Here is a 14928-nt window from a genome sequence, read left to right on the forward strand (position 1 = left end):
AGGTATCAAGTATGAGCTGGCACGAACTTCTGGCAACCTGCAAAACAAGAATATTCCCGTAGGAATATTCCCTCCGATGCTTAAGTAAGTATAAGCTAGAGAGAGAAGTAATTTGTAGAGAGAAGGCAGAGCAAAGATAGTTTTAGGTTGGTGGGAATGAATTGATTGCTCTTCTACCTAGGGATCTGCACTATTTATAGTGCTAGGGTTTCTCGGGAACTGGTCCTGCATGATTGAGTGTTTACGCAAGATTGGGACACGTGTCCTGCATTGGTTTTGGAGGCTTGTTTAGGACCAATGTGGACCTCTTAATCGCTTGGGCCTGGGCCCTGTGAAGTTGAGAAATGCCCGTAGGCAAGCTTTTGGGCCCTTTTTTCTGGGATTTGATAGTACGGTCATGTGGCATTCTTTTAGGCCACATCATTTGCCCCTCAAGGAGAGTGCCCCTTGTCACTGTGGGGTAGGCTGCTTGATCGGAGGGAGCGCCACGTGTGAGGGCTTTTCAGAGCTTAGATTTTCCTTTAAAAGCTTCAATTCCTCTTTCATTTTTCTTTTGTTACTTCAGAGCGATTTTTCTTTAGAGAGAGAAAGTAAATTTCGTCCTGCCAAAGATCTGCTTGTGCTTGCGCTTGAGTGTCCTTGGATTTGCTGTCCAGTGTTCTTGAGGGTTTAGAGGATTTGCCAAGACTTCTCATCAATTTGATAATTTTCTGGTAAGTTTTCTATCAAAACCTTGTTTTTTGTATGCTTGTGGGACCTCTCTTGTTTATTGTTTATAGTGTTCTGTGGAGGCGTCTTGGGGGTTATGACACCTATCCCTTTCATTCTTTTGCTAAAGTCAGACGTCATGTCCCTTATGCAGGACGGCATGGCTCGAATTAGACAGACAGCCAACGTGCGTGCATGGGCTGCACCGCGAGAGGGGGACGATAGGGTTCCTTTTTCGAACCCGTCCCAAGGAAGTAGGAGTGGAGTCCGTTCCTCCCATAATACAGGAGACGGGGCCATTAGAACGGCACATTCTCCTAGAAGAAGGAAGAATGTGGCTTCCCGTCCCCGCGTTCCACGCGAGGATTTTGAAGATGACTCCTCTAGCTCTTCAGACGAGGAGTTTGCAAAAAATCTTCCTCCTATGGTCCGGGGGAAGGAGGACGTCAATCTGTTTCCGTCGAATATCTTTCCCAGCATGAAATGGCTGCGGTACCTGAGGGAGCAGGGACGTGACTTTGAGCGTTTTCTGCTCTTGCCCCCAGGTTTTAGTCTTAGGAGCCCTCGACCTCATGACTCCGTGGACCAACTCTCCCGAGGAGAGGTAGTCGTTTACACTGCTGCCTTTAGGTTGGGCCTTAGATTTCCATTGCACCCCTTTGTGATGGACGTTTTAGAGGGGTATGACATTGGCCTTGCTCAATTGACGCCCAACTCTTGGGCAAATGTTTTTGGTTTTATCGCCAAGTGTGCTTTGAGCGGCGTCACCCCTTCCTTTCCTGCTTTCCTTCGTCTCGTAGTCATTGCCCCTTCTTCTCGTTCTCCACAGGGGTGGTTCACCCTTTACAGCCGTCGGGGATATAAGACGGTGGTGGGTAAGACCTCTAGTTGGGTTTGGTGGAGGAAGAAGTGGTCTGTTGTTCCAATGGAAGACCTCTCTCTTTCCAGACGTCTTTCTTGGTGGAACAGTCGGCCCCGCTATTTGTCTAGAGCTGACACCTACCCTCGCCTCTCGTCCAGAGAGTGGGGACTAGTGAAGCCCTTGTTCCAGGCTGAGATGTATCGGCTGTCGTCAAAGAGCCATGCCTGGGTGCCTAATGCTTGGCTTCCCCATGTCGGCCATTTTACCAATATAGTCTTTCTTTCGGCCGTTGGTCTTTGTTCCTATTTGAGTAGAGGTAGTTCCCCAATAGATTTTCAAACATTTTTTCTTCATCTTTTTTTTTTTTTTTTTTTACTAACCCTTGGCTTTGTAGGTTTTGCCATGGATCGCTTATCCTCCGAAGACAAGGGTGTAGTGGAAGTACCCGCTTGGCTGTCCGAGGTGTATACCGAGGATATTCTCAAGACCGTGGAGGCCAAGAAGAAGGACTCCTCCAAGAAGTCCAGCGAGGGTGCCTCTGGCGACGTCGCCAAGGTTTTTTTTTTTTTTTTGCCTCTGTTCATTTCTGATCATGATTTGGTCGCTGATTTCCTTTATCTTTAGGAACCCACCTTGCCGGCTACGAAGAAGCGTCCGGCATCTTCGACGGAGGCTCCTAAGCCAAAACGGCCCTTCTTTAAGAAGATGGGTCCGGCCGATGCTGTCACCAAGCCGTCGGTACCAAAACCGTCCGCTCCCCTGGCTGAGGGGGAGGTTCTTCCTACCCAGACGCCCATTCTTCCTCCTGAGCAAAAGGAGGTTCCTTCCCAGGTGGACACCGGAATGGATGGTACTGCCGGAGCAGCTGCTGACCAAGTAGCAGTCGAACAGACTGAGGCGGCTGACGCCACCACCTTGTCCAGAGAGGACAAGGGTAAAGGCAAGGAAACTGAGGCTCCTTCTACTGATAATGCCTCTACTCCTCCTGCAGCCTCGCCAATTGGTTAGCGTCTCTGTACTTTAAATCTGTCATATCAGGTTGGGATTTTGCACGATGTTTGTTAATCTTGGTGTTTGGTTCAGTTGAGATGTTCAAGCGGATGCGTCGGGCCGAGGTGGCGAGCATCCCTCCTTCTGCCGGTTTTAGCTCAGAGGCGAAGGATAAGATCCTTGCAGATGTGTATGCGGCCATCCCTGAGGAATACGTGAGGTCACTCCCCGGGATTGACTTGGGATTCTTTGGGTCAATTCAGTCTCTCGTCCTTGATATGAGACACACCCCGTGGTTATGATTATATGTGTACGCTATTTTTAATTCTATGTTGTCTTTGGCAGCTTTTCATTCGCTGTGCCGAGAGTAGGAACTATCGCTTTGATATGCACAATGAGATGCTCAAGCACAAGGACCAGATCGAGAATCATGAGCAATATGCTGAGAAGACGGCCAGGTTGATCAACTTGGACGCGGACAAGAAGATCGCTCTGAAGACGGAAGAGCTGAAGAAGGCCGAGGAGGACGCTGAGAAATATGAAGAGAAGTTGCTGGAACATGAGGGGCGGCTTGCCGTGCTGAGAAAGGAGTACTCTTCTGTCTCAGAACGGGTGACTGATTTCTCTTCCAAGGTGAACGTTCTGGAAGGTCAGCTCAAGGCCATGCAGGGGAAGATCGAGGTCGTGCGCAAGGAGGCTGCAAGCTCTTTTAAGTTGGGCGAGGAGTCCATCTTGGAGAGTGCCCAAAAGGCGTGGGATCAGTCTATGGACGGGAAGGATTTTTCCTGGTTCAAACGCCGTATCTCCCACCAGATAGCCGTCTCGACGGCTAGGCGCTTAGGCTTAGATCCTCCCGAGTTCGTTAGTGATGGGGAGGAGGATATAGAAGAAGACGAGATGAACTCCCCTGAAGGCCAAGACGTCCAGGACGAGAGTTCTATTGCCCCTCATCCTTGAGCAGTTTTTCTTGCAGTTGGTTTGGATGACGCCGTGGGCGTTTGTAATAACTTTGGTGCCTTCTGGCATTTATTTGATTTGGTTTGTTTGCGCTTTGGGCGCTATGTATAAACAATTTGTGCCGTTGTGCACTGTATTTTATTTTAATTCTATCAGTTTGTTACTGATTTCTTATGAATTCTTTCTTAGGGTCCGATTGTTGGACAGAAACCTCAGTGTTTTAGGTGATCAGCCTAATTTGAGGCGCTAATCTAGGCCACTTCTCAGGTCGTCAAACGATTAGTCTTTTTAGACGCCATCCAAGGAGGAGGTCTTATGTTTGAATGTTTTGCGAGCCTAATTTGAGGCGCTAATCTAGGCCACTTCTCAGGCCGTCAAACGATTAGTCTTTTTAGACGTCATCCAAGGAGGAGGTCTTATGTCTGAATGTTTTGCTCTTGTTTGAGTCTTTCCTTTTTTGGGCGCTTTTCGAAGAAAAGGCGTCATGCTGGATGTCTAAACCCTTTGTGTTTATTAGCACTAGGTATTTTTTATTTAGCGGATATGGACGCCACTTTAGGAATTGTTTTCTGGTGAGTTTCTTTCAACTGAGACTTGTATTCGTCAGATAAGTGTTAATTTATTAAATTGCTTGCTACATTCACCGCGTCTTAGGCGTGCATTTACAGGCCGTTTTGTGGGCTCTGAGTACAATAGCTAGGCCGTTTTGTAGGCTCTGAGTACAATAGTTACCCTAATGATGTTCTACTCTCAGCCACTTTCTTCAATTTTGACCGCTTCTATTTGGACGGGTCCAATTTCTTTGGTGACCTGGGGTTCATCTTCATGCTTTCGTTTTCCTCTGACTTCAGCAGAATCTTGCTTCCATGCTGACGGGTTGAGAGTCGTCAGGTAACAATCCCTAGCCTGTTGTTGATCTCCATGTATGGTGCCTATAACTCCATCATCGCACACGAACTTTAGAAGCATCAGATGGGTGACGACTACAGCCTTGATCTTGTTTAAGGTGAGTCGTCCCAAGATGACATTGTATGCAGTCAGGTCTTTAACAATTAAGAAGTCCACCTCCATATTTCGCCCATTCTTCCTATCTCCCATTCGAACTGGCAGAGTGATGACGCCAACAGGATGAATGATACTCCCTCCAAAACCAATGATGGGATAGTGAATTCTTTCGATGGTTTTGGGATCGTGTGCTAGGCGATTGAGGCATTCTAGACTCATTATGTCGGACGAGCTTCCCGTGTCTATTAGTATGCGTTTAACTCTCATGTTAGCTATCTTGAATTCAACCACAAGGGGATCATCATGCGGCGTGGCTATCCGTCCGCCGTCTGACTCACATATTTCAATCTTTGGGAATGGATCCATGGGCGCTTTGGCTGACAGCAGCACTTGTCCTAAGCGGCGAGCATAATCCTTATGTCCTCTCATGGTAGGTCCTCCAGCGGCCGGTCCTCCAGATATGACGGCTACAAATCCTCCGTCGCTGTGTTGTCCCTTAGTCGGCGAGGCAGGTGACTTGTTCCTTTTGTATTGGTTTTTTCCAAAGCCATGAGCATTCTTCTGTAAGTAGTTCTTGAGATGTCCTTTGGAGGCTAGACCATCTAAAGCCCTCTTCAAGCTTCTACAATTCTTGGTTTCATGTCCTATATCTTCATGGAACTGGCAATATAATTTGGGATCTCGAGTCTCAGCAGGAGACTTCATGGGGAAGGGTCGATCAAGGTCGTACCTTGCCCCCACATCTTTTAGTATGGTGAGAAGGTCTGTGTTGTACTCAAAATATTCCCGTTCTTGCGGTCGTTCTCTCTTGTGCCCAGGAAAGTTGGTATCGTGCTCTTTTGAGAGAGCCCATGTGCCATTTATCCGTGGGGATTTTCGGTCCACCTTATCCTTCTTCCCGGAGGAGTCTGTTGTTTCTCCAATCCTCCCTTCCTTTGACGCGCTGCATATTTTCGTTGCATGGATAAATGCTTCAGCCTCGTCCATGACCTCTGCCATAGTCCTTACACTCTTCTTAACTAGGTCAAACTTGAAAGACCCCTTCTTCAATCCCCTGATAAAATTATCAAAAGAGACACCATCGGGCAAGTCTGGGATCTGTCCTGCTTCCAGATTGAAACGCTTCACGTAGCTTCTTAGGGACTCGTCCTTCCCTTGCTGGATCCGTCCTAAATGCATGCTAGTTTTCCTTTCTTCCTTGTGTGCCATGAACCTCGTAGAGAACAAAGTCTGTAATTCGCTAAAAGAGGAAATTGATCCTGGGGGCAGCCGTTCAAACCATTTAGACGCTACTCCCTTGAGCGTGGCTGGGAATTATTTGCACCAAGTGGCTTCATTGGTTCCCTGAACGTACATGTGATGGCGGTATGCGACAAGATGCATGTCGGGATCGGTGGTCCCGTCATAAGCTTCAATGGTAGGAGTTTTTACTTTGGGTTCCTTCGAGGCATTCATGATCTCGTCAGAGAAAGGGGTACTCATGTGCCTTAACGCCAGGTTGTTGAGTCCTTGCTGAATATGATAAGTTGGTTCACGGCGGTTTGATAGCAGGCGGGGGCGCATGCTTACCCTATGGGGCGTCATCTGGGTCGGTCCACGTGTAGTGGGATAAAATGGCGGGTCTTCCATTACAGGAGTGGACCCGGTGTCTGATAGTTCAGATTCAGCCTCATAATGTTCTTGACGCCTTGAAGCTGGTCGCAAGATGGCTGCGGGGCTTCCCCTAGATGATGGTCGTATGACCGGGTCCCTTCGAGGTAAGAAGGTGGGTGGGTCACAACCATCTTCCGAGTGCTCAGGCACAGGGCTAACTCCCCTGCTTGCTTGTGGACGAGAACCTTCTCCAGCTCTCCAGACGTTGGACCTGAGCGGCATTCTGCTTATCCGATTGACGCCTAGACTGAGGGGCCTCTGCGGAGCCGTCCTCTCAGCGCAGTAGATCAGCATATTTTTCCGAATTTCTTCTTGCAATGTAGTGCTCATCTGTTGTCGAAAAGTCTGATTCATTTGCTGTTGGAATCCTGTTAAGATCTCGCGTAGGGAGCCCACCGATACTGGTAAATCTAGATTCTCATCCAACACGACGTCTCGGACGCTGGGGCTTAGATGGCCGCCTGGCGGAGACGCCTCGGTTATTGGTTCTTCTTCTACCACCACCTCCGTTTGCATTCGTTCTGGTGTGTTCCCTGCATTTGCAATTCGATTGGCCTCTTCAATGTGTCGTCTCTCTTCTTCTCCACCAGCGTGCTCTGTGTCAGAGTGTAGTTCGGCCATGCCACTGTACCTCCCCACAGACGGCGCCAAATGTTGTGGGATCTTTTACGGTGATGACGTGTCACGCGTTCCTCGGAGGTATCAAGTATGAGCTGGCACGAACTTCTGGCAACCTGCAAAACAAGAATATTCCCGTAGGAATATTCCCTCCGATGCTTAAGTAAGTATAAGCTAGAGAGAGAAGTAATTTGTAGAGAGAAGGCAGAGCAAAGATAGTTTTAGGTTGGTGGGAATGAATTGATTGCTCTTCTACCTAGGGATCTGCACTATTTATAGTGGTAGGGTTTCTCGGGAACTGGTCCTGCATGATTGAGTGTTTACGCAAGATTGGGACACGTGTCCTGCATTGGTTTTGGAGGCTTGTTTAGGACCAATGTGGACCTCTTAATCGCTTGGGCCTGGGCCCTGTGAAGTTGAGAAATGCCCGTAGGCAAGCTTTTGGGCCCTTTTTTCTAGGATTTGATAGTACGGTCAGGTGGCATTCTTTTAGGCCACATCAGTACTCATAAACTTAAAAAATGGTGTTCATTTTTCAAATATGGTACTCAAAAGTTTCTAAAATGATGGTGTAATTACCATCGTGCCCTCATATATGATATGGGTCTCTCTGCCATTTGTTAAACTATGTTCTCTTCGCCGAAATAAGGTGTTTTGATCTAATCCTTAAAGTTGTCGTCTGTCTTAGTTTAAATCGGCACAGTTCGATTTGATGTCCTAGTGTAACTTAACTTTGACCATATTTTAACTCTAGTTTAGACTCTGTTCTTTAACTTAACTTTGACCATATTTTAACTCTAATTTAGACTCTGATCTTTAACTTCAATTTGACCATATTTTAACCATATTTTAACTCTAGTTTAGACTCTGTTCTTTTCGACGAAATAATTGGCACAGTGTAGTTTGGTTTAGTTCGATTTGATGTCCTAGTGTAATTGATATTAAAGTTTCATAAACCCTGCATCACACAGGTGTTACCCTCGTTCAATAAATGCTGCCATGTCCTACTTTAGAGGGTTTTACTGATAAATAGTACTTCAGTAAAAAAAACAGATCTGGTGAAGAAAACCTGACCTCTTCATAAGCTAAAACTTAGAGAATTATAGTATTACATTTATATATATACACAAGTTCTAACTAAAAAGTTCAGATCCTCACTGAAAAGTTCATCTGCCAATGCCCATTTATCAAGCTTTTTCACAAGAAGAGACATGAAACCAAAACAATATAGGCATGAAACCGAAACCAAAACCAAAGAAGAGACTTAATTAGTAGATAATGTCGTTTACTTCAGGTTGATTAGTGGTGGTTGCTGCAGCAAATTCTTCCTGCATAACAACTGCTTCTTCTGTTGGCTGAATCGCAGCATCGAATTCTTCCCGTGTGATGACTGCGCCTGGCTCGATAGCAAGAGCTTCCTCGTTATAGCAGACGACAGCGTCTTCAACATCGGGTTCTAATGGTGTCATTGTACTTGGTTTTATATTCAGATGAATTAGGTACTCTGAAGCAAACTTGAATTCTAACAAGTCACCATTTGATATTCCATATCCTTTCCAGAATTCAGCCCAGCCTCTCGCTACAACGATACGGTCACCTGTTATTTTTTTAACTTCGAGAGGCCAGCACTTCCCTTCCGGATCGCGGAGCACCACGCTCTCTTTGTTCTTCATGTTCTGGGCTCGAACAACCGACTTCGGCATGTACTGAAAGTTCAAAAGGGAAAAGCAAATGAGTTTCTTAATTAGGCCAATATTACTCGGATTTATAGCCGCCTGTGCATAAGATGGTTGTGGGCCGGTCCGGGCCACGGGTCGTGGCCTGAACGGGCCCACCCCATGCCGAACCCACTTTGCATTTGGTTGTGCTGTGTCAGGCCAAAAAATCAAGATAGGGCCCAGGCCCATGGGCCCTCGTGTCGGCCCATCAAGGGCATAAAAAAACACAGTCCGACACGAGCACGAAGTATAGGGGTCTGAATACTTAAATCCATGACCCCATGAGGTGGCAAAAAAAGTGAACCGCTTTTTCAGAAGGTAAAGATTAAGGACCCGAACTGGTACCCTCGCACGGGTGTTTCCAGCCAGCTTTGTAGGTTAGACTCATTGGAAGTGAGGGAAGATTATAGTGGAAATCCTCACATCCAAAGAGCCCCTAGTGGGGTGTGATCCCGTAACCTTGAGGTTATGAAGTCAAGCCTTGTTTGGTTAGAAAACCTTGATTATGATCAAGATAAAGGAAAAAGAAAGAGAATAACATACCAGATACGATCTATTACAGGCCTCCTTCCATATCAAAGAAAACGAAGTTCCAGACTCGCTGGAATTTTTCTTAGCACTCATTCTAGCTTCAATTGGCTTATCATTATGTTTACCTACATACACGAAGATGGAAATGCTTAAAATCAATCAAATAAATTTCTGAAAGGCCTTCCTAGCCCGGGGTATATTTCTCATAGTAAAAGCAACTTATCAGGAATCTAGTATGAAAATTAACATCATTGTGAGACGCAAAAGGGGAATCAAATATGTTGATATTTATGACTTACTATCCATATTCAAGGATCCGGTTTCTTCATCGGACTGGTGTTTATCAGCCTCCGAGGCCTTTGTCACATGAAAGCGAACTAGCTCATCTGACACGAACTCAAATTGTACCTTATCCCCGTGTGAGATCTTGTTTTCTTTCATGAATTCCTTCCACCCGTGACAAAGAATTGCACGACCATCCCTTCTATGTCCAAGGGTCACGGTCCAGCATTTCCCTTCGGCATCCTGGAATTTCAGATCATCTCTGCTCGGTAACTTCATCTTTAGTGAAACTATCTTTGGAATAGTCTGCAGATTGTTTTCTCCAAGTTAGCTTACCATAACAATCCGCCAACATATTAAAACCAAATCGTCAATAATTAAGATTTGTATTAAGAATTTTTTAAATATAAACATGGACATAATCAGGCCCAATGGCCATTAGCAGTGTTACCTAATTCTCTAATCACCCCCACGAACCGAAAAGGCGAATTATAACATGAAAATGATACACTTTTGGTCTAATTTAGCAAATTAGGTAGCGAATTGCGTACCCGTACCCAATCTTGTACCAGCAAATCAGGTAACAGTGGCCATTAATTAGCATATAATGCAAGAAAACATTTGAGCTGAAAGAATAATTTTGCTAGAACTGAAGAGTCATGGAGAATTAGTCGAAATACTCGAATAATTTTGAAGAGAAATTATTAAAGAATTACCAAGATAAAAATAAGATCAAACTAGTAAAAAGAAGATAGATTTACCAGCTGGTAAAATTGGTGGTTCTTCGAGTAGTGAATTATAATTGAGAAAGACAAATTCTTTTCACTAAGCGACACTTGGGCTGTCCTCCTATACGGCCTAGGAACTCCGAGCTTCTTCTTATATATGCCCCTTCCATCTAGAAATACGGAGTATAATTTAGCATACAATTATTTGATCAAAACAATAGATTGAAAAGAGCAGTGGCGGATCTTGGACACTTTTACGAGGGGGACTGGTAGAAAATTAAGCAATATAGTACCACGTATGCAATTTATACAATTATACACAAACTTAAGGGGGGGCGTAACTAAAAGTACACCGTGAAATTTTCAGCCTGGGGGATCGGGTCCCACCTGAGCCATATAAAACATCCGCCACTGGAAAAGTAAAATCAATAAGCTAAAGTAGTTAGTAAAAGATCGAAAAGAACATGACTTACATTTCCTTGGCGCCAATCTTGATGGTTTTTTACGATGACATTTCTCTAGTACCGGTTCATATTCCAAGGCTTCACTTTCCTCTCCATCATCGACATCGATAGGTTTTGGGGGCTGACTCTGACCTCCTTTATTATTATCCGCCGTTATAGTCCTTTCACACCCGTTACGCCCATATATTCTCGCCTGGAAAATTGATTGTTCTTCGTACTCAAAGAGCAAGAAGTTGCCAACTCCTAAAGAATGTGCTTCCACGAAATCAGCCCAACCATCTCGGAAATACATCCTCCCATCTTCGTCCTTTTCCACTTCCACCCTCCAGCATTTCCTTGTCATACCACTTTCGATGATGAATCGATGAGGAACATAGCCGTTCATGTTTGCAGTAAATTCTTCGGGTAGTTGCTAAAAAGATTCAAACAGAAAGTAAATTTGACATAGGTAATCTTGTGAAGAGAAAAATTTATCATCAATAAAAAGATACAAGGAAGTAAGAGTGATATATATACCAATTGTTTGGCGAAGTCACGACCAAGAACCTTAATGAACGAAGCTTTATTGCTTGAATGCTTCGGCTTATTGCCCATTTCACTCCTGGTTACTGTGTTTGAAGCAAAGGAGTAACAAATGTTTTTAGTAATCTATGTAGAATTAGTTTCGGCTTTTAGTGTTACTAATATAAATTACCACTTTCAGCTTTGTAAGAACAATCACATATTCACATCACATGCCTATCAGTTTCGGTTCAAATAAGTTCCAATAAGTTCAATTCAGATAAATCAGGTCAGATAAGTTGAATAAAACGCACCCTAAGTCATCATACATGGAGTATATTTTACCTTTTAGAGCATTTTCGAAGGAGTGATCAACTACAAGACTAGCTACTAATTAATAAATCATCTTACTTATCTCTAATTAGATAAATGAGGTGTTTTTCTACAGCAAGGAGTGATCACCTTTTTTGTAAAAGGCTACGAATCGAACTCCCAACAAATTGGTTAGTGATCAACCACTAGTCCACTATGCCAAGACTAACTCATCCCCAAATTACATGATCCGAAATTGAAACTGAAATTGAAATTGAAATTGACTTGACCAGAAAATTAATGTATCTAATCTTGAAAGCTTTATCAAAATAAACTAGTAATAATTGATAATTGATCCGAACATGATGAACTCAAATTAGAGCTGAATCGCAATTTGTTGGAAATTCTTGATTGAGAAAACAAAAAAACAATTGTTCATCCTATTGTTCATCAAATTATTCGCAACATCGAGATAGGTTTATTCTAATTGTTTTAATTGCAACACAATTAATTTGGTACAAACCCCTTTGATTAAACATTTTACATTTAACAAGAATAACCGTAAGTTTAAGCAGATAATTAACTGAGCATAATGTGAAGTACATTGTACAATAAATAAGATGTCTACATTGCAAACCCAAATACCCAATACATACAAGATGAAATCTAAACGAAAAAACATAGCAAAATAAATGAATTAGTAACTCACTAATTTGTCGAAATGTCATTGATTTAAATCAATCAATTTCACCCCAATTATCAAATATATTAAGCAAATTTAGTGAATTACTCAAGAATTAGACGTGCATGCATGAAAATTACTCAAGAATTAGGAGTAATCGGAAGTTAATTTGATGATTTTTAACAAGAAATTAAATTACCTGAGCTTGGTTTGTTGAGCTGCTTGTGAGATCCGTCACTTTCCATTTTTCTTTCTCTGTGTTTCTCTCTCCTCCTTCAGTCCTTTGTTTGAGAGTGTAAACTGCAGTGTTCAACTTATTGGAACTGTAAAAAAAGAATATTTACTACTCTCAATTCAGGTGGTAAATCCACGTGGCAACAATCTGGCTAGATAAATGTGAACCACGTAACTTGTTACTCGGTATATAGTTGGGATTCAATTCAACTTATGTCCATTAATTTCGCAGAATTTCCGCAGAAATATTGGCCATTTCAAACAACTATGGTTAAAGATGGATGTGGGACGGGCCAAGTCCAGTTAGATTTGGGCCGGATTCACCTACTCTCGTGCCGGGCGTTTATGATTGTTTGGGCTCCCAATTGATTCTCAATTGGGCCACTAAGTCCAAAGCCCAATGGCTCTAAACAAACAGCATCAAACCTACCAATGGCTAGTCAGTCATCCATCAAGGCCCAAGGCCCAATAGCAATAAATGACCTATGGGCATTTATTATGCAAACACTATAAATAGGCCGCCAAGGCTCACACCTCAAGGTACGTCCAATTTATCGCCTTAAGACTACTCTTCTAGAGAACTTCTCTCTAGAATCCGAGCATCGTTCTTACTTAGGCATCGGAGGGGCTTTCCTCGGAAACACCCCCGAGGCTAGTGACTTTGCTCTTGTGCAGGTGAATTCGGACTCGACTCATTCAAGCAAGCAAGATCTTCAACACATACGAAAGGGCCTTCATTCGAAGCCCATTGTTTCCATCTTTACAACACCGGAACAATTTGGCGCCGTCTGTGGGGAAGAACACTTCAAAGCCTTTTGAAAGACATTAACCACCTCTTTCTGCAAAATGGTTAATGATGTTATCAACAACGATGATGACGATATGATAGTGCGGTCAGATTCGGAATCTGACGAAGAGGAGCACCCTCAATCGATGGCGAGGTCACAGCCAAGCAGAGCTACGACCGCCACAAACGCAGGACCTCCGATTCCAACTAGGGAAGAGCTCACTGCGGCCATGACCATCATGCAAAACTTCCTCTTCAATGAGAAGCAGCAAGGATTGGCAAAAGACCGCAGAGAAGAGAGGAGGACTAGGCGAAGGCTGAACGAGCAGCCCAGTGTAGAGGTGTCCAGACCCGAACGAGAGCTCCTCCCCTTGACAGGAACACACCTGACGTCGAGATGGATGGAAAGCACGTGGGACACCCAAAAAAGGGCACAACAACAACCAGATTGGTTTGCAAAACCATCGCCTACTCCAACAGCTCTCCAAAGCGAATCGACTACTCGTAACACTCGGATCCGAAGCTTGGTGCTCAGCAGGTTGAGGCCATCGGTCCACTCAAGGCTAAGACCCTCGATCCATACGAGACTCGGGGTAGGCGAATCAAGCAGATCTGGCGAACGACCCGAGGTCAGTAGCCGAGAAAGAAGAAGAGACAGGAGGCATGATCGAACCCCTAGCCCCCATCGTACGCCCGAACGTTCTAATCACAGAACCTCGGCGAACGAGGGCATCAGGGCTAGACTCGGGAAAAGAATCATGACTCCCACGTCATCCCCTTTCTCGGACGAGCTGATCAGGGAAGAGATACCAAAGGTAAGACTGCCAGCACACCTGACGTATAGCGGAATCACTGATCCAAGGGATCATGTCATCTCCTACGAGCAACAAATGTTCTTGAGCCCCTACTCCGAAGCATGTTGGTGTAAATATTTCCCAACCACGCTAACCGGAGTGGCGGGAGAATGGTTTAGATCGCTGCCGAAGGGATCGATCAAAAGCTGGAAGAAGCTGAAAAAGAGATTCTGCACACAGTTCGTGAGCAACAATCGCCCCGAGCGAACCACGGCAGAACTGACCTCGATTCAACAAGAAAAAGACGAAAGTCTAAGAGAGTTCATGGCCAGATTCATGAAGGAATCAACAAGCATACCAAACTTGCAGCCAGATGTGGCCATCTTCGCCTTGAAACACGCGCTCCAGGAGGGGAAATTCCGTGATAAGCTCTCGATGAAAAACCCCTCCAAAATAGCCGACGTGCTCCAAATGGCTGATGCGTTCATCAGAACCGAAGAGTTCAACAAAGCCGCCGCAAGGTTGAAAGGATCGTCGGATCCGAGAGAAGGAAAAAATACCCAGAGCAAGCCCGAGGGCGGCTCAAGGAAAGGGAAGGAGAAAGTAGGAGTTTGAGAGACGAGCCCGAAGAAAGACGGGAGAAGGGGTGAACTTCAACCCAGATACACTAACTACACTCCACTAACTCTGCCCCGAAAAGAAATCTTTAGCCTCAACAGAAATGATGAAAAGTGGAAACTACCTGGGAAGCTCAAGTCCAACCCAGCTCGGAGAAACAAGAACAAATGGTGCGAGTTTCATGATGACTTCGGTCACCACACCGAAGAATGCAACTCGCTGAAAGACAACATTGAGGACCTCGTTCGCCGAGACTACCTGAAACAGTACTTGTTAGACCGAAGGGAGGAAAAAGAAAAGGCCGCGAGTGGCAAACAACACGAGCAACCCCAGAAAAGGGTCTACGAAGCAACAGGGCACAAGAAGAATGACATCCTAGTGGTGTTCGGGGGACAGAAGTCTGGCCAGGCCAGCAAGAAACACCTAAGAGCTCTCTCCCATCGAGTCAACTTCAGCACGGTGGGAGACAACCAACCACACCCCC

General features: G+C 44.8%; 1 protein-coding gene across 1 annotated transcript; it reads right to left on the bottom strand.

Annotated features, from left to right (window-relative positions):
- Window positions 1-7852: 7852 nt before the first annotated feature.
- On the bottom strand, window positions 7853-12367 carry LOC110803510 (B3 domain-containing protein REM10). The gene is made up of 7 exons (XM_022009023.2): window positions 12211-12367; window positions 11033-11124; window positions 10526-10928; window positions 10086-10222; window positions 9342-9630; window positions 9055-9167; window positions 7853-8499 (listed from the first exon to the last, which is right to left on the bottom strand). The coding sequence occupies exons 1-7, from the start codon at window positions 12254-12256 to the stop codon at window positions 8062-8064; spliced, it is 1518 nt and encodes a 505-aa protein (XP_021864715.1). The 5' UTR covers window positions 12257-12367; the 3' UTR covers window positions 7853-8061.
- Between the last annotated feature and the right edge of the window lie 2561 nt (window positions 12368-14928).

Source organism: Spinacia oleracea, chromosome 2, assembly GCF_020520425.1.
Source record: "Spinacia oleracea cultivar Varoflay chromosome 2, BTI_SOV_V1, whole genome shotgun sequence".
In the NCBI taxonomy this organism is placed as follows: Eukaryota; Viridiplantae; Streptophyta; class Magnoliopsida; order Caryophyllales; family Amaranthaceae; genus Spinacia; species Spinacia oleracea.

Bases quoted from the DNA above. Each gene is read 5' to 3' on its own strand.
- LOC110803510 (XM_022009023.2), bottom strand. From the start codon at position 12,256: ATGGAAAGTGACGGATCTCACAAGCAGCTCAACAAACCAAGCTCAG. The intron at 11,125-12,210 runs GTAATTTAATTT...CTTCAAACACAG, and splicing joins GCTCAACAAACCAAGCTCAG to TAACCAGGAGTGAAATGGGC. The intron at 10,223-10,525 runs GTAAGTCATGTT...CCGTATTTCTAG, and splicing joins AAGATTGGCGCCAAGGAAAT to ATGGAAGGGGCATATATAAG.